Source organism: Lutjanus erythropterus, chromosome 19 (assembly GCF_056507025.1).
Source record: "Lutjanus erythropterus isolate fLutEry1 chromosome 19, fLutEry1.hap2, whole genome shotgun sequence".
NCBI classification, from domain to species: domain Eukaryota; kingdom Metazoa; phylum Chordata; class Actinopteri; order Lutjaniformes; family Lutjanidae; genus Lutjanus; species Lutjanus erythropterus.
In genome coordinates, this window is record NC_139335.1 from 33,902,019 (window position 1) to 33,921,305 (window position 19,287).

Genomic DNA, 19,287 nt, shown 5'->3' on the forward strand with positions numbered 1-19,287 from the left:
TAAAGAGTATCCTGAAATTATATTTAATGTATAGCCCTAACCTAGTATATTTGTACTGTATGTACAATATAGCAGTTCAGTTAGTGTAATATTGTACATACATGTTACTATGTACACCAGTGCACCTGCACTTAAAATCAACGTGTCCACATTTCCAGTTTGGGACACTCTGCATACTTGTGTAATTCCACAAACTGTGTTACAGAAAACTTTAAATGAAAAGTATGCCAGTGTGCATTCTCATTTACATACTGAATGCAGTGTTGAAAAGAGGCACAGATATGATCTGTGCCAAACAAATGACACACTTAGAGAAAATCTGGTGCTTCCTGGGCACACGTCATGCAGGCTGCAGGAGCAGCATCACATCCAGCTGTGTTAGTCTTTGCAGTTGTTGTAATTCCTTGTCCATTCCCCAGGTGGAGACAGATCACCACACTGAGGCAAATGCAACACACTGCGTATAATTCAAACAAGCACAGAGCATCTTTTTCATCATGAGTCTGTGTGGTTTGATCAGATTCACAAAGCCATGAGAAGATCACAACATCAAATAAGTTGAACAGCAAATATTTTGAAAGGTTGTCCAATAGCTGTCTCTGAGATTTCTGCTCCCACACAGTTTTCATATGTAGAAATATTGGAAGTTTCAGTAAATTGCAGCATCAGTGTGTTGTTTGGTCAGTCTGCCTCTGTCTTCCAGACTGAAATATCTTAACAATTACTGGACAGATACAGTTTTTACTTTGCCAGCAGAATGTCTCAAAATCTACAGATGGACTGGGACACAATTTTGTGTCATTCCTGAATGAATTCTGCAGATAATCCCCTGACCTTCCATCTAGCACCATTCTTTGCCTACAACTTTAATTTGTTCAGTACTTTAGTTGGTGAGCTACATCAGCATATTGCTGTCACACAAAGAAAAGGAAAAAATGATCATTCTCACATTATAAACATTTTTCATCTTATGACAAGATATTTTCACATCATTACAATACAAGGAACTTTTCTTGTTATAGAAAACAATATTCTACTTACTTATTGTAGAGAATAAATGTTTCACATTATGATGCAAAGCATTTTTAACAATAACTTATCACTTTATAATGTAAAACATTATAAATAAGTAGAATAAAATAATGATGTGAAAATATCTTGTTATAACAATAAATATTTCAGCTTATAATGTGATTCATTTTCCATGCTTGTAAGTGCTGTTAAAGCTGCTGTTCTTGTATCCTTCCCAATTTGCTTCCTTGTCAGATTTAAAAAGTGCACGTGACAACAATATCATGGTAATAAGGCCTGAATCATTTACAAGACGTCTCCTGTGTCCTCCTGTGTCCTCCTGTCTCTGTGGTCTCTATCTGTTAGTCATTGTGACGTTAATGTAGGCTAGCAGTTATTACAACACTTGTAAAGCTGAGTGATGCAGTTGAAAGTGGAATGTCCTGGAATGTATCTCGTCCAATCAAATTACTTGGTTGGAACTAACTGTTGTATAATAGCATTTAGCTCGAGGCACCGCTGTGTTGAAGCACAACCTCACAGTTCTGAGTCTCTGAAGCACAACTCTGAGTCAGTGCCTTTGGCTGCTGTGGAAACCACAAGTGAAATTTTATTCATGCCCTTTGTATTGAAGTGGAGGCAAAAATCTCAGAGACAGATATCTCCAAACAAATTCAGTTAAGTAAACAAGCTTCTTTCTGGAGCTTATATCCACATTACATGGTCTTAACAAGATCCATCCACAGTCACAGCATCTTGAATACCAAAATGACATGGTTGAAAGTTCTGATGAGAAAATATCATTTAAAAATCAAACTTTTTTTTTGTCAAATTAAAACTAAGCTATCTGTATGGCTCAGTGTTGTTGGGGTAAGTGAAGTGCATGAACCATCTTTTTACTGTAGTCCCATACAGAGCTTCTTGCAAAATCACTACCAGATTTTGACATTTTGTGTGGACAGCAGTTTGGCCTGTGCCTGTGTGTTTAGTTAGTTGGTCTTCCTGTCTAAAAATGATATCTAAATGAAGACTTGACTGCAGTGATGTCTCTGAGGAACCGTAATGCTGGAGTGACTGAAGGTTGAAATTCCACAGAGGCTGATCTGGAGTCAGCTCTGCTCTCCCACAGCTTTCTACTGGCGTCATGGAAGAGGAGCTCAGTTAAACAGTGAGAGCTCAAAGTGCCTCTGCTAGCCAGAGCGTGTCTAAACACTGACATCGAACAAGGCGGCGACTCCTCACCTACAGCTCATCACACTGAGAATCCATCAGAACAAAGTCTTTGCTGTCCCAGGAACCACATTCTGAAGATTATTTTTAATTCATTAATGTTAGATTCTCTCATTTTTTGCTTAATAAGTTTGGCTTTCATCCTTGAAACAATAACAGCTAAAAGTCAAGAAATCTCTTTCAGTCTCTGCCCACAGTTTCTCCAGATGAGTCCAGATGTTCTCAGTGCAGCAGCACAGATGCAAAGGAAGTGATATGTGATGACAAATGTGATATTTCTCTTGTATCACTGCAGTAGTATCGTCAGAAATATCGATATATATATATATATATGTTGATAGTGGATATTAGAAATGCTTTCGTTGTCTCTGACGCACACACTGCTGTAGTGTCCACGTAGTCCCGCCTTCTCTCATTCACCCACACTGCTGTCTTCTTCATGTCACTCATCTCATTTGCTAGATCTGTACTCATGGTATGTCTTTGTTATATTTATCTTTTAATAAAAATACTTTTTTCCCCGTTAATGTTGAGTTAGTTTTTTCCCTGGTGATATGGAAAATGGTTGTCAAATATTGATATTTTTCAAGGCCTTGTATCGACATGAGAAATTCCAGTATTGTGTCTCTTATTACTACCATGGGAAACCTGTACAGCTGCTGTTCTCCCGAAACATAATATGTAAACTTAGAGTGTTAAATATCATATGAAAATGGGTTTCTTATGTATTTTTTTTTCTAGAGGTTAGATGATAGCTTAATGAGATATTCTATGACCAGTCTCATTATGATATGAAAAACTATTATGACTTAATAAAATCTAATGACTTAGTATCTCATGCTGTAATCATGATATATAAAGTGAGAATTATGACATACATTTCTAAGTTAAGTTGTAAAGTTTCTGCATAATGATGTATTTGAAAATGATGAAAAACTCAGACTTACAGGAAGATTTCTCATAATTATGATATTCTCATATCTTATTTTCATAAGATACCAAGTCATAATTATGAGGAGGAAAAAAATTTAATGAAAAAATTCTACATCATAACTGATAATTATGAGATATGTCATTGTGTGAAATGATCTTATAATTATGAAACACTAAGTCATAGTATTCTCATCCCAGGTCATCTTTTTTCCTGCCCCCAGCGTCTCACACTGATGTACATGGTAACCTTTAGTGTGAAAAAATTTGTAGCACATAGTTAACGTTGTAAAACAGTTGCAGTTTGGGTTATGGTTTGGGTTAAAGTAATGTGGCCCTTTGCTGCTTCTCACTCCACCCCCCATCCTGTCCGTCTTCAGCTGTCTCTTTGAAATAAAGATTAAAAAAACACATCTGTCCACCTCCTGTCTGAGGAATCTGATGACCTGAGAATGAGAACAGGCTGAGATAATATGGAGTAATTATGTGGAAAATGGGCATGAATGAAAAAAAAACAGACTTTTTGGGCATGAATGACCTTCCATAGCTCTCTGTCTGTTTAAAAGGTTGTGGTTTTACCAAGGCACTTTGATGAGCACAGCAGGAGATGGCAGTGGGTGCTTGTTTCATTATATTACACTTGTATTGTAGGAGTATTTCACACTCTGGAGTTTACATATAGTTTGTTTGGAGCTCCACCAGCCTGTAGATTGGTTCTTTAAACTATCCATGTTTTATTGCCTGTGTGATGTATTTGTTTTTACACTATATAGTGTTGATGTTGTCATCACATCCAAACATCTAAGTTCCTCACTAAATCTGCAGACAAATTTGATCCTCGTCATCATTTGACCTCACAACAGTTGACTGCAGTTATCTTTTTAAATAATAGTCATTTGGATCCTCCTCAAACCAATACAAGAACTATGACTTTCAGGTGGTTTGATGCATGCTGGGACATGAAACTAACAGGCGCCTCTGACATTACATGTGTCAGATGTTTCCAGCATGTCTTCTGTCTCCAGGGCTGCTCTCAGACCAGCATACAGGACATTATCATCGGAGCTTTAGGAACTCAGCTCTACTCTTCTACACTTCTGCATCTCTTCAACACTCAGGTCTATGTACAAATGAAGAGTTTGTTGTGAAAAGAGAAAAGAAAATATCCTTTGAAACAGAAGTGTTGATATGGAGCTTTGTGAGAGATGTGTGTCTGTCATTAATGAACAATAAACTCTTGAGGGTAGAGAACAAACTTGTTCTGAACTGTAAGGTTGCTGGTTAGATGTCACGATCTGGATGGACAGGCAGATTGAACGCAGCCCCTGTACCTGCAGACTGTGGTCGTACCGGGCTAATTCCATAGAAAAAAACATGCAGGTGTTCATCTCAGCTGCAAATGAGTGCTGATAGAAAAAAGAAGTCAGATCTTGCTGTTCTCCAGGTGGGAGTCGATGTGTTTGATCAGAGCATCATCAGGATAACCAGTTGGGAAGGTCAGCTGACACAGAGGACAGCTACGAACAGCGCTCTCTTCTGACTCCATCCATAACTACAGACAGAGGAAGACATAGGCGTCAAATCACAGAACCTCAAATTGCAGCAAAACCCAAGAATCCAAACTTTCAACATGAATTACACTGGAGCATTAGCTGTGTCCAGGCCAAGGATGTCAAGTTGTTCAAAGTTGCAAAGAACTTTTTTTTTTTTTAAGTTGCATTAGTCAGATTTTTAATAATAGTCCTGATATGTAGTCAGAAAAACTGCTACAAAGGCACCATCAATGCTGAAAGGTACATACAGGATTTGGAGCAACATATGATGCCATCTCTGCTTATTTCAGCAAGACAATGCCAAGACACATTGTCCACGTGTTCCAACAGCGTGGCTTCATAGTAAAAGAGTTCAGGTACTAGACTGACCTGCCTGCAGTCCAGACCTGTCTCCGATTGAAAATGTGTGGTGCATTATGAAGCACAAAACACTGGACTGTTGAGCACCTCAAGTCATATATCAAGTAGGAATGAGAAAGAATTTCACTTCAACTATCAGTGTCTTCAGTTTCCAAATGCTGAACGTTAAATATCTTTCCTTTGTACTATTATAGACCCTTTTTACAGTTTATAACCAATGAGCGAGCTACATGCGCAGTTTGGCAACAGAAGTATGGTGGACCACAACAGCTTGTCAATTGGCACTGCTTTCACCTACATTTTACCCAACATCCCAACTGTTTTGGAATTAGTTTATAGATGAGAGCGACCCATCGAGGTGCTTTACTCCTGCGTCATGCTTCCACCTTTTTTGGGTGAAAACAACCACTATAATTTGACTGGCATGAAACAAGAAAACCGGATCACTATTAGGAGACCAAATCCTGTGCACAGTCAGGTGAATAATCATGCTATGTCTTTACACTGAAAAAACTTAAATAAATAGGAGTTGAGTGTCTGCCCCCATCAAAGTGAAAGAATGTGGCCACTGTAGGAGATGGTATATCCTAACATATGCAAATACCTCTCTGAATCTCCAGGTGATACCTGACACCTGTCACTTTTTACATACATACTTTTGCTGTTTTAGTCATCTGTTCACCATTATGTTATGGTAAACTAATTACATTAATGTTCATAAAAATGACACTAGTCTTATATATTTGGCGCTGGCACTAGAACGCCAAGAGATCATTTTTACCCCACTGGCATTTTCTGTTAAAATAAAATCCCAACATCTGTAGATTCATGACTTTTCCTAAAATGGATTTATTAATCATGTAGTGAAGTATGAAGGGCGTGAGATAAAAAGAAACAAAACAACATTTAAACCTAAAACCGCTGTGGGGTCATTTTTACCCCTGTAGGTTATATTTATCTCACCAAAAGACAGAAAAGAATGTTTCAAAAGAAACAGAAATGTCAGAGACTCTGAAAGCTTCAGGACCTGAGTGAGGGGGAGATTCTGATGAGGGATGAAAGATATCAATGTGACTGACTTGTCATTTTCACCTGATCAATCATCTTCATCTGAGGAGGAGGAGAGCCTTCACCCCAAAGAAAAAGGCATTGGCAGGTATGATCCTGCCTATAGCATAAACTAAATATCACAATATTTTGTAGCCTATAATTACTGTTAATAGCTTAATCGCTTCTACTTCTACAGTGCACTGTGAAAGTCTCTGTGTGTGCTGATTGTGAGTTGTGTGTGTGTGTGTGTGTGTGTGTGTGTGTGAGAGAGAGAGAGATGAAAAAGAGGGAGAGTGGTGTGTGTATGGCAGAGAAAGGGAAATAGGTGTGTCTTTTCCTGATGAAACTGATTGTGAGGTGTGTGTGTGTGTGTGTGTGTGTGTGTGTGTGTGTGTGTGTGTGTGTGTGTGTATGGTAAACATGACCCTGCGGTGGTTCTTGGGGGTCTTAGAATGCTGGCAGTGTTAACAGAGCTTGTTTTCACCCAAAATGCAGTGTGGTTGAGGGAAGTGACGTATGGCTGCTGTCATCCATGATAAACCAAATTGAAAAACTCCAAACTATCGCTTTAAGGCAGCTTTAATGATGAGGTAAGTGCACCAATTTGTTAACTAATTCAAAATATTCTGTTTCACACTGTCCAGTTTGATTTTTTTTCACTATGGCCTGTCATATCTTAGTTTTCTTTGTAATCTTTAGTCACACAAAATGTGTTTTTTTTCTGCCTCACAGCGTTCTCTCTTAGTTATGTTATAGTTATAGTCTGACTCTCTTTATCTCATTCCCGCTTACAGTACCACAGTGTTTGGTGGTCTGGTGTTACTTGTTGTGTTTTTTTTGTTCTGTACAAAGTTTCTGTTTTGTGTCTTCTTTTGGCTGCTGCACTAGTTTCCTCTCCGGTCCTGCAGGGTATCTGTGAGCTACTTTATGTAATTCTCATTATTGTGTTGAACTCACATTAATGGAGGGCCATGACTGAGCATGCTCAGTGTTCATGTAGGGAGGCAGATGGCAGGAGAGGGTGGCAGGGCCCTCAGGGGCCGAGAAGGAGGGATGATGGGGCTGTTTCCTAGGAGACGGGAACGAAGGGTGTAGGGACTGTTCCCTAGGAGATGATGAGGCGATCCCAATGGCACCGAGTGTCCGAGGAGGGCTGGCAGCCGGCGACAGATATGTGCATACATCCTATAAATGCACACACACACACACACACACACACACACACACACACACACACACACACACACATACACACACACACACACACACACGTTCAACATGAATAACCCCACTTTAGAACCATGAGAAGAGCCACACGCATCATCGTCATCATCACCTCTTCATCATCAGAGGACTGTGGTGGTGTCACCAGTGGGGTGGGCTCAGGTGGGTCATCGAGGCGACAGAAGTGATGTACCTGGATGAGAGGAGGAGCAGGGGAGAGCATGATGATTGTTCTGAAAAATATTGCAGATTCAAGGATTTTCTTGCAAATACAATGCTTGTAAAACTGATCTTAGAAACTATGACATGCAGGAGGTGATGTGTCACTGAGTCGCTATGATAATGGAGTATTGGAGTATGGAGTAACGGATTGGCTTATGTAGAATTCTGTCAGGTAATAATTTAAGTTATATAAGCTATGTGAGCAGCACAGAAATAGATCTGCATTATTTCTGTAAAATGTACAGGAGTCATATTATTTAGTGGTGTAATATATATATATATATATCTATATATATATATATATATATATATATATATATATATATATATATATACATATATATAGAAAACAAGTTACATATATAGAAACGAGTTGCATATAAGAAAACAAATGCAAAAGGAAAATACTGCAGTCATACAATGGAAGTGCTCCAGGCCTCTAGGGGCAGTGCTGAGCTTCCACCTGAGGGACAGACAAAAGACGTATCAATGTATGGTATGGAGATGAGGAAGTGAGTGAGAAGAAGAAAGTTATGGTTGGAGGAAAATTGGAGTTGGGAGAGGCCACATAAAAAGGTACGTATGCTTTTCTTTCCTTTTTCTTTATTTCTTATGTTTTTGCTCTTTCATAATACTGTAAAAGATTAAGGCCAAATGTTAAAAGAAAGAAAGAAAGAAAACACACAAAAAAAGAGCTGCCCCTAGAGGCCTGGAGCACTTCCATTGTATGACTGCAGTATTTTCCTTTTGCATTTGTTTTCTTATATGCAGCTTGTCTGCATTAGCTGCATGTTTGCGCTTGTCAGCCACTGTAAAAAACAAACCAACAATAGAAAACAAAAAAATTAAAAGTGACGTAGTTCTTTTTTGTGACTGTGGACATAATTCAAAATTTTAAATTGTACTACGAATATGAAAACTAGTTCATTTTAACACTGAGTGACTGTATGTAGAAGTGCTGTTCACTTCAGTGTCCTTTTAGTAGAACTTTGCAGTATCAGGGACACATTAATGAATTTATGTATTTTCTTTTTATTATAAGAAAAAAACAAAATGTCAAAAAAAAAAAGTCAGAATGTTGAGAATAAAGTGTAACTTTAAGTATTAATGCCAGGTATACAATAAATAAATAAATAAAAATAAACAGAGGAGTTTTTCTTCATTATGACAATGAAGTAGCAATATTGAAAATAAAGTTGAAGTGGAATTTCAGTTGTCCTGTTTTCTGTCACATCTTCAGGACAATAAAACCAACATTTGCAGAAAATCAAAAAGGGGCTTTCATTCTTGGTCATGCAAAGGTATTCTGCCAAGTTACTTTTCTCAGAACGTAATGCTCTAAAGTAACTAGTTACATTATGAGCCGGTAACCTTGGCATGTAAAACATTACTTTTAAAAGTAACACTACCCATCATTTTTCTATGAGCACCTACAAACTGATGGCCTGTAAGACGCTGATACTGAGAAAAGTGACTGACTTCATCAAAGCAAATAAACTGTCTCAGTCTCACCTCAGCAGCCAGAGGGAAGCCCAGGTCCAGAGCACAGTGATGAGGACTGCTGCTCAGACTGCTGCCCCCGCCTCTTTCTCCTCCGCCTCCCGCTCCTCCTCTCTCCCCTCCAGCTCCATGAGCCGAGGCCGGCCTCACCAGGCTCACCAGGGAGGTACGAAGCTGAGGTTTAGTTTGGCTGTAACCCTGCATCTCCCCCAGGAGGGGCCTGGGCTTTGGGAGGGTAGACACTGGATCCCTCATCAGGCGAGCCGGGGGTCTCTGGATGGCTGACGGGTCAGATACCTGGGAAAAGGTCAAAGGACTTGTCTGTGCAGTGAATCCATAGTCACTGAAGAATTACACAAAACCTTAAATTGTGCGCACCAACAAGGATTAACCTTTAAAACAGATTAAATCGTGATTTAACTCACTTTAAAAAATAGCCTCAAATTAAGAAATATTAAATGAACTTATTTAAACATCCATTTAAGTTTGGATTAAATTTAATTCTGTACACCAAAACCGTAAACCGTCATCTAGCATTAAGTTTAAACTCTTAAGGAGGTTTAGTTTTCAAAATGGCTGCCTTTTGAGATGGATTGAGCAAAATAATCAAGTTCCTCAATGAAAGTTCAGGGATAGACTCAAGCAAATTGAGTTTCTTAAAATAGTCTGAAAAATGAGAGCTCCTCTGCTGAACCATTTTGAGTAGGCTAACCGGGTGAACAAACTTTCTAGCAAACTTACGAACAATGTCATGTTTTGTTAACTTTTTAGCCAGCTAGCAAACAGTGTAACATTTTGTTGAATTTTAAGCTAGCTATAAAACAATGTAACATTTTGCAAACTTTTACTAAAGTTTTACTAAAGAAATACTTGTTTTTAATTGCGCTCTGCTTAATTTTAAATAATAATCTTGGCTTAAATTAATCTTGAGTTACTGAAATGTAGTCCAAGTCTAATTTCCAACCAAGTAGTACCAAAAATCTAGCCTCACCTCCGAGTAACTGCGGCGACCCTGGAACTTTGCTCGCAGACGGCTGCTGGTTGGCTGATGGGAGTAGGAGGCGGGGCCATCACTTGGGGACAGAGGAGGAGAGGTGGCAGGAAGGAGCCTGTCAGGGGAGAGTGATGGGCGCTGGGGGGAAGTGGGGGAGAGATGCTGAGGAGCAGGGGGAGGACGAGAGACTGGAGGAGGAGGAGGTTAACAAACAGGATGGTAAAAGGATTTAGACTTTGTCTCAATTCTGTCCACATGGACATGCAGTGAAAATGATACAAAATTTTATTAGTGAGTCCCAGTCCATTTTTCTGAACTTTCAAACTGAAACTTTCACCATATCTGAAGGACAGTCTGTCTAACCATCTGTCTTTGCTCTGCTTTAAAATCTCCAATGATACCACAAAGTTAATAAACCAAGAAGATACTTGGTGACCTACCAGGCTCCTGTGAGACATGTCTCAGAAGGTCAGTCTGTTTCACAGCCAGACTGCGAACACGACCCAACTCCTCTGTTAGCTCAGTGTAGGCTAATGCTAGGTTCACCCTGCAACACAAAGGGAGTTACTGAATACATGAATACACAGACACAAAGAGACACATCAAAATATTCTCCTGTTTGAAATGAGACTCACTGTTCATCACCAGCTTTCTTTATCCATTCTACATCACAGTGCTCACAGTGTGGGGACAAGTCCTGGGACTGACAGAGAGACAGAGAGAGAAGCACAGCTGTGATTAACAACTTGTCTATACATATATATATATATATATGCTTGTCTATACATATACATACATATATATATATATATATATATGTATATGTATATGTGTATACATATACATGTATATGCATATACACACATACATGTGTGCCATCTAGTTACATTATATTGTAGAGAAGGCAGACATCTCTACAGCTGATATCTCCAAAACTCTGCAGCTCACACCAAATCTATCTAGATGGATAAATAGCACTACAAGCTAGAGGAAAAATACAGTGGAGGTCCATGGCACAGGGAAATAGGACTTTCATAAGGACACACTACTTGTTAACAGGATACAATCATTGTCAGTTTGTCTCTGGATGTGAGATTTGTTGATTGTATGAAAATAATATAAAATTGGTTGGAGTGATTATTTTATGATTTGTTTCTGTAACACATATGTCCCATATCTAACTCATAAATCAAAAATCTATTCATTCCAATTTCATTACATTTTGTTTTGTCATTTAATACCCTATCCCATTATATGCAATAAAGAATATATTTGCAAATAGGTCTTTGCATTTAAGTTGTCCAAAAATGTCCATCAAGTGTGACAAAATGGCCAAAGTTTGAAGGCCTGCAGTAGAGATAAAGGGACAGACATCCAGTCTTTTAAGCATGAGGCCTACCTGTCTCTGTGCCTCCTGCAGCTGGGTGACCTCCTGCTGCAGCCTCTGAAGCTCAGCCCTCAGCTCCTTCTCCCTCTGACAGGCCCCCTCAGCCTGGTGCCGTGCCCCCTCTAGCTCGGCCTCCAGTCGCTGCAGCTTCAGGTCTGACAGGGCGTCCAGACTGCGGGAGCTCTGCAGCGTTGGCCCACGGCCCTCTGAAAGAACCACACACAACAGCTTCAGTGTGCTTCATCTTTCCTGCCTAGTTCTTCTTTATCTTACAAGTCACTGCTCTACACCGACATGAATGGAACAATAACATTCATTCTTCTAAATCATGTGAATGTTTATTGGTTGGATATTAATGTCAACTGTTGCTGAGCATAAAGTGGCCACTAGAGGTACTGTATATATCCTAGCATAGCAGAAACAATACCCAGGTGTCTGTAGCCAACAATGTTATTTACGTCCAATGGGTAAATAGCCAGCTTGGCTACTTAAACCCAAATGGCAAACCATGACCTTTCCCTAAACTTACCCAAGTAGTTTTGTTTTATAAACTCAAATGCATCCTGGTACATGTAGGCACAGCTGATTGATTACATTTACCATCAACACTAACTGGACATCCACATTAAAGGTGCCAAAATTTTCCTTTAAAATTTTCCTTCCAACTTAAAACCCCTCTAAGAAAAGCAGTAGGTAAAAGGGCAAAGAGCATATTCTGGCTTTTTAACTCATAATTAAACAGATTCATGTGATAAGAGGACATTTGGTTGAGTTTTTTAACTAATGACAAATTACTAGTAGTACAACTGCTATTTTTATGAGAGGTCCTGCTGACTGCTAACAGTGCTTTTATGATTATAATTCTTGACTTGCGACTGCTACCATGATTCCAAACAGAACCCACCTCTGGGTACATCCAGGCTGGCGTGGAGCTGAGACTGATGTGTGTCTTTGCTGCGGAGTTGAGTGCTGAGTTTCTGAAGGGACGTTTCTCTCTGTCTGAGAGCCGACTCCAGACTGTGGATCCGCTCCACATGCTGCTCTGCTAGAGTTGTCTGACACACACACACACGCCAAACTCAAACTCAAAGTGCTGCTTAACAACACTCTAGTTTAGAATATTATTACAAAGTAACACTGGTGTGTGTGTGTGTGTGTGTGTGTGTGTGTGTGTGTGTGTGTGTGTGTGTGTGTGTGTGTGTGTGTGTGTATGTGTGTGTGCGCGTGCGTGTTTACCATCTTATCTAGGTCTCTCTGGACATTACTTTTCTCCAGGTGAATCTTCTCATAAGCCTGGATGACTTCCTCCAGCCTCTCCTCTCTCTCCTTACTCTTCTGGAGCTGAGACACAGACAGAGAAAATGGGTAATTCCACTTTACTACAATATTTTACATTACTGTTATTATTATATTATTTGTTTTGTTCTGTCATTCCTATTGTTAATGAAAACATGTAGTTCATAGTAGAAATCTGCAAAAATGATATCTCTATAGTCCCCATTTACACATCACATCAAGTGTCTCATATTCAGATAAAATCTGAATTAACACTTTTATTTATTCATAAATGCATCCCATTGTGGAGGTATTCAGTACATGTACTAACAAATATTCAATGAATTTTCAAATTGAACTGACTATCACAGGTGTCACTGATAAGATCTGTGGTCCCTATTTAGATGATCTGTAGTGCATGGTCATAGTGCAAGGGCATTTAGGGCGTGTTTAGGATGTGGTCAACTACTACTTGCTATTTAAATGGTGCATAATCTGGGCGCAAAGTAAGGCAACAGGAACAGAGGGGCAGAGGCAAACCGTGGCTATTAGAGCTGGGACTTCAGTTTGGCCAAAACTCAGTCAAGAACACTAAGAATGCAGCAAAATGTGAAAAGGTTTTGCTGGAATAAGTGGCAGACAGCCAGGCATTGTGATATACATTTATAGTGTGTAGTTGCCACATATGAAAAACAAACACACAAAAACACAAATAGAAAAAGTTTACTTAACATTGTATTAAACGGTATAGAATTTCCATTTACTCTGTTACTTTTGTTTGGATAAGTTAGAATAAAGTTTGTGTTTGACATTGAGAGCTGTAATAATCTATATGAATCATTCTGAGTTTCTTATTTCTCTGTTTCAGTACCACACACACAGTTACATGTAGTATAGATCTCCAGTTTTATTATTTCTGTTTACCAACACAGCTCTGAAAGAAGATTTAAGCCTCTGAAAATTGTTTTCTAACAAACTCAGGGACAAGTGCAATTTCAGTCTCCAAACTAACACAGTCCTTTGCAGATCTTCTGCTACGCTGCGAAAAAGGCAGCGCTATCAAGTTAGCCACCTAGCAGCAGTGTGGGTCTTGTCTACTTTGTTTCCAGTAAAATATCTCTGTCCTTCAGGAAGGGGATTATTTTGGTCCCACCCAGTGTAAATCAAAATGTGATATGTTAATTTACCTGTCACTTTCTAAACAAACACACAGGCTGTGGCCACTGTCTCAGCAGGCCAGCTGAGAAACCTTTCTCTGCTTCGAGACAACAACAAAAAAATCTGATTGGATGACTATTTTCTTGTTTTCACAAGCAAAGTTGATAGAAAACAAGGTTGAAATTGGAATTAGAAGATAATAGCCTAAAAATTAAATTAAATAAATCAAATATGATATATTTAAATACAGCATTTGAAATACTGATATGTTAGGCCTAGAAGGCCTTCAGGGTTCCCCTCTGCAAAGGGGCTATATTTAGTCTCTTAATTTATCATGTTATCATGTTTATCATAGCATGTGTAGCATGGATGAAACCAATCAAGGTGTCATCTAGGGTTTTTATAGAACAGCTGAACATCAAAACCACTGGTCAACACTGTGGATCACTGTAGACTAGCTGTTCATCTGTGGTCAGTCGTGTTCAAGAAACAGAGTTTAAGGTATTTAAAGAAGGAAAGACTCAGCAGTCACATTGTTTCTGCTGTCAAACAGTAGTGGTTGTGTTTGAAACCTTTTTGATGAAAAGAACTGATAGCTGTTACTGATTAAAAGAATCTATGTCTCCTGCAACTAGTCGACTTATTGACTGGTGGACTACTTTTTGGCAGTAGTTGTGAATGTCCTTCTGTCATTTCCCATTCCCTTTAAGAGCCATCAGCACGTGCCTCTGACACAGTGCTTTTTAAATAATGGATTCAGCAGGTCCCCCATGTGTGTGCGCAGTTATGCACAACGAGTCACAGAAGGATGACAGCTGTGACATTACAGTGCACATGAGAACGTACACTGATGGGAGCACAGAGTGGCACAAGTACACTTGCTACCTACACAACGAGGGTGCAGGGTGAGAAAATGACGACCGTGTCGGTCAGAAAATAGTGGAAGATAGAGCTCATTATCTTTTAGCAGTGTCACTCCTCACTAGTGACTGTCAGTTCAGTTGTAATTCACAGTGCAACACTTCATTATTAAAAACATAGTAAAAGACTGCAGAGCTCTTCGCCGTGTGTACACAGCTTGTAGAGGCTAGTTTTGTACTGAACTGAATATGACAGCTTGGACTAGCAACAGTCATAATTACACTGCTGTATGTAGCCTACTGAAGTGTATTTGAATGTTGGTGCAGCCATTTAGTTTAGCATTAAGAAAGAAAACAGACTACATATAAATCAGTGACAACAAATCTTTGAACTGAACCAACATAAAACACTATTTCGTGAACAAACAAGTCACAAACACCAACAAAATGTAACATTTGTATTTTGGACCATTAAATAGTAAACTTGAACTCTCAGCAATGCATCCTGGTCATTATGCAAATGAGGGCTATGTCTCAGCATCATGAGTGCTTTTCATTACATTGAATTTTGCCTCCTCGTCTCCCCTCGTCGTTACCCCTCCACCATGATGAAGGATTTTCCAACTACTTAAATACACCTGGAGGAGACGAGGAGAGAGAAGAGAGGAGAGAGGAGGCTTCTGGAGGAGCTCAGAGTGAGGATACGCCGGTGTGTCCTACGCAGAAGTCTTTTATCAATTAAGGGACGTGCCGAATAAATGACGCACTCCACGTTATCCTGAACACAATGAAATCATTTTAATTACACAGTTTATTCTCACAGTTACATGATGAAACACAATATCATGCACTGTCAGTCTGTGCGTGATGTGTCTGACACTTTAGGATATAAAGGTGACTTTAATATTAGATGATTTAAACGAGTTTAAATGATCCACATATTTAAAACAAATTACAAAATTAAAGACTACTGTGAGTTTTTATAAATTGTTCACAAGTAAAGGCTTCTTTGGGCATTCAGCTGCAGTCCCTTTGACAGCTAATACAGCTGTGCAACACGTCATCAGTAACTGACTTCAGACTGAAGCTGTGGAACCAGGATTTTTCATTTCCGAGTTTTGTCTCCTCTGTCCTCGCATTTTTTCCTCGTATCCCTCTTTCATTTCCTCGCTGGGTGGAGCTAAGACACAAGGAAAGGAAGCGAGTGGAGGAGAGGAGGAGACCAATTTACTGAATGGAAAGCACCCCCTATCTGTTGCACACATGAACCTCACAAGTCTGAATCCTACAGCACCCCACAGTGGTTGGAAGAAGCCATGAACATTAAACAAGCCTCCCAGATGGTGAAAACTCCCAAACACAGTCCATCAACATCAACCGACACAGAACTTTACACCACTAAAATTCAGTTTCAGCTTCATGTAACCTTACACATAATACCAATGATAATAATAATAATAATAATAATAATAATAATAATAATAATAATAATAATAATAATAATAAATAGTAAAAACAACAGTCTTTGCATCAGAATCAAATCCAAATGATACCCAGACTTATCAGAAGCATTTGAACATTGTGGTGAGGCCCCTTTCACATGTAATCATACGCTGTTCAGTGTAAGCTGCTGTAGTGTTGAAACTGGACAAATCGCATCACTGACTACCAACTATATAATTAGTTGAAATGTTTTATGTAATATATTCATTAGTAAGACTATCACAGTTTAGAACTTTCACTTTTTCCACACAGAAAATTCACAAGAATCAATATGGGAATCAATAAAGCAGAACCAATGATGGCATTAGTATCAATAAAATCTCATGAATTCCCATCCCTAGGTGTAACAGTCTGTATAGTATAGTGTGTGATTCCAATCACCATTAATTCAGTTGTGTGGGTCCAGTGGGTCCAGTGGCTCCTCAGAGCCCTCTATCAGGAGCTTTTGCTACTGTTAGATATTGTTGTATTGTTTAGCTCTGCACTCCACACAAATATAGTGAATTCAAAGTTAGTAATATACATGAACATACTGTGTTGTGCTTTATTCTGCTGCTACTAAGGGGCCTTATTGAAGAACCACTCGTATGAACAGATGTGTTTTTAAGTGGTGTGTACAAGTGATTTAGGAGAATTTGTGGCATTCACCAATTTAATTTTCTTTCAGATACGACCACATGTACGAGGTCCTGACCTGTCAAAGAGTCATGTGGAGTTGAACTTAAGATAAAAGGTGTCCTTCCAGTGGAGAAAACATGATGCAGTTCACTCTGGACTTAATATTTTTATTGTGTTTTTATGTCAGAGGTTAGGTAGTTGGCATGCATTAAGTCACATAATGAAACACTTTTGATATAAACCAGTGATTGAAACTGTTTCACCGTCAATGCATCATGACTTTCACCACACTGGTGTGCTGCCACATACAGCTGGTGCCTTCTTTATTTGGTAAGTACAACAGTGATAATATTACAGAGTACCTCCTGAGTGAGAGAGTTGATCCTCTGTTGTAGGTTGGTGGTCTCTGATTGGATGACACTGGTATCCTTGACGATGGGCTCACAGGAACAGCACATTATCCTCTCTTCTCCAAATTCACTGATCATAGGAAACTGGAGGACGAGAGAAGAGATTGATTCTCCACAAAATAATGCACACAAAGTATCTATTCTATTCTATTGTCTCCTATTTTGTGTGTGTACATTTGTGTGTGTGTGTGTGTGTGTGTGTGTGTGTGTGTGTGTGTGTGTGGGGGTTGCTCTCCACCTTGACCTCGTAGTGTTTGAGCTTCCTCTTGATGCTGCTGTTCTCCCTCTCCAGACTGGCCAGTCGGGTCTTGATGTCATGATAGGCAGCAGCCAGAGCCAACCCTGATGCCGGGTACATGTCCTCTGGCAGCCGATTGGCTGACCAGCTTATTCCAGAAACGCCCACATCATCTCTCAGCCCCTCTCCTCCTCCCAGCAGTCCCAGCTCTCCTCTGCGGAATAGATCCATCATCAGTTAGCTGTAGGAGAAATAGAGAGTTGCAGTGAGTCTCTGGGAAATGTAGTGCAGAGAACACAGACTGGACTCTGGGCAGCCAGACAAGAAGGCTCGCAGCCATGTCAGCTCAGTAAGTCACTTTGCACTCTCCACCTCACACAGCAGGGGGACTAATGGCAATAAATCTGCTGAGCCCCACGTCCTGGCAGAGGTGACAGTCAGAGTGCGTTTGTGTGTGTGTACTTGTTGTCAAACTTCAGCCAGAAGCACACTGAGCTTGCCAGCCAAAGGTCTGGTGTTTTCCATCTGCTGCTGTAAAATACATCGTCTCTTCCCTGTCCCCTGCCTCTCACTGGCGGTTTCCATGGTTGCAACAGAAAACTGACCACTCTCCCCAAAAAGAAGAGGATCTCATTTCAAAACAACACCCACAAATGAAGGCATCAGTAAAGAAACAATACTGTATGTTTTGTTCAGAATTTTTCTCAGCCATCTCCAATATGGTCGACAGGTGTGATATCTGGCTTTATTGGCTATTGTAGAATACCACCAACTTGATCTTTTCCAATCCAAGAATCTAAAAAAACAAATGTGTAATATTTGTCTCAATGCATAACATAAGGATGTTTTACAACAGCCAGTTACAACTAGTGTTGTCATGATACTAGAATTTCTCATTTCGATACCCCGAATAATATCAGTAGCAATGACTCAAAATTGAGGGCAAATTATTATTTAAAGATAAACATAAAGAGGATATAGCATGACTACAGATATAGCAAAGGAGAAGAGTGGTGACAGCACTATGTGAGTAAGTGAGAGTTACAACTATAGCTGTGTGTCGAAGAGAAAAGAGAGTCTGAAAGTGCACTTGGTACTGGAGTATTGATGTGGTGAAAAAAAAGAGTATTAAAGCATTTTAAATATTCAGTATTGATATCACTATATCAATTTTTTGACACTTCAGGAGATACAGTGCCATGGTGATTTACAGCAGCTCTGACCAGGACTCCAGGAGCAGTGAAGACAGCACAAGCAGTTTGGGTTTCAAATAAACCAAGATGGAAGTGATCCCTGTCTTCCAAACGCCCCTCTTGAGAAACCTGAACATGGTGAAGTCACAAATAGAGTGACCATATTTTTCCATGGTCTCTGTGGATGAGACAGGTCTGACCATGTAAAATTAAAAATATATTTTGCCTCATGTGGAACAGTCCTCAGATGCTGAGCCAGCAACAGCAGTTTGATGAGAGCGGGATGGAGTGTGCAGCTCTGCAGCACATTAACATTTCATACATGAACATCTTACACAAGATTCATAACAGCCACAACATTTCCTTTACAACAGCAGCCACACACACATATGCATGCACAAATCCCTCATGCTAGTGAAAATCATGTAATGCAGCAGGTAGTGTGGTTCTCACGTCACATTCACATTTTAACCAGAATAACTTAGTTTAGATTGGCTTTAGCTTTAGAATGAGAGTATAAGATTTTAAATGTTTCCCTAACAACCAGCCTCTTGTGTAAATAATGACTGTA

The 19,287-nt window shown here is 39.5% G+C and overlaps 1 protein-coding gene across 1 annotated transcript in view; it reads right to left on the reverse strand.

The window, feature by feature from the left end:
• The window catches only part of LOC146310326 (TANK-binding kinase 1-binding protein 1-like), a 39,307-nt gene continuing 20,020 nt past the window's right edge, over positions 1-19,287 (reverse strand). The window contains exons 2-13 of the mRNA XM_084744997.1: positions 17,524-17,764; positions 17,238-17,369; positions 12,698-12,802; positions 12,366-12,516; positions 11,474-11,667; positions 10,710-10,777; positions 10,515-10,621; positions 10,072-10,262; positions 9,093-9,377; positions 7,471-7,551; positions 7,092-7,319; positions 1-4,723 (exon numbers count right to left, since the gene is read on the reverse strand). Of these exons, the coding sequence (XP_084601123.1) occupies positions 4,595-4,723; positions 7,092-7,319; positions 7,471-7,551; positions 9,093-9,377; positions 10,072-10,262; positions 10,515-10,621; positions 10,710-10,777; positions 11,474-11,667; positions 12,366-12,516; positions 12,698-12,802; positions 17,238-17,369; positions 17,524-17,757 (1,905 nt within the window). The 5' untranslated portion in view covers positions 17,758-17,764 and the 3' untranslated portion in view covers positions 1-4,594. The remainder of the gene's footprint in view (positions 4,724-7,091; positions 7,320-7,470; positions 7,552-9,092; positions 9,378-10,071; positions 10,263-10,514; positions 10,622-10,709; positions 10,778-11,473; positions 11,668-12,365; positions 12,517-12,697; positions 12,803-17,237; positions 17,370-17,523; positions 17,765-19,287) is intronic.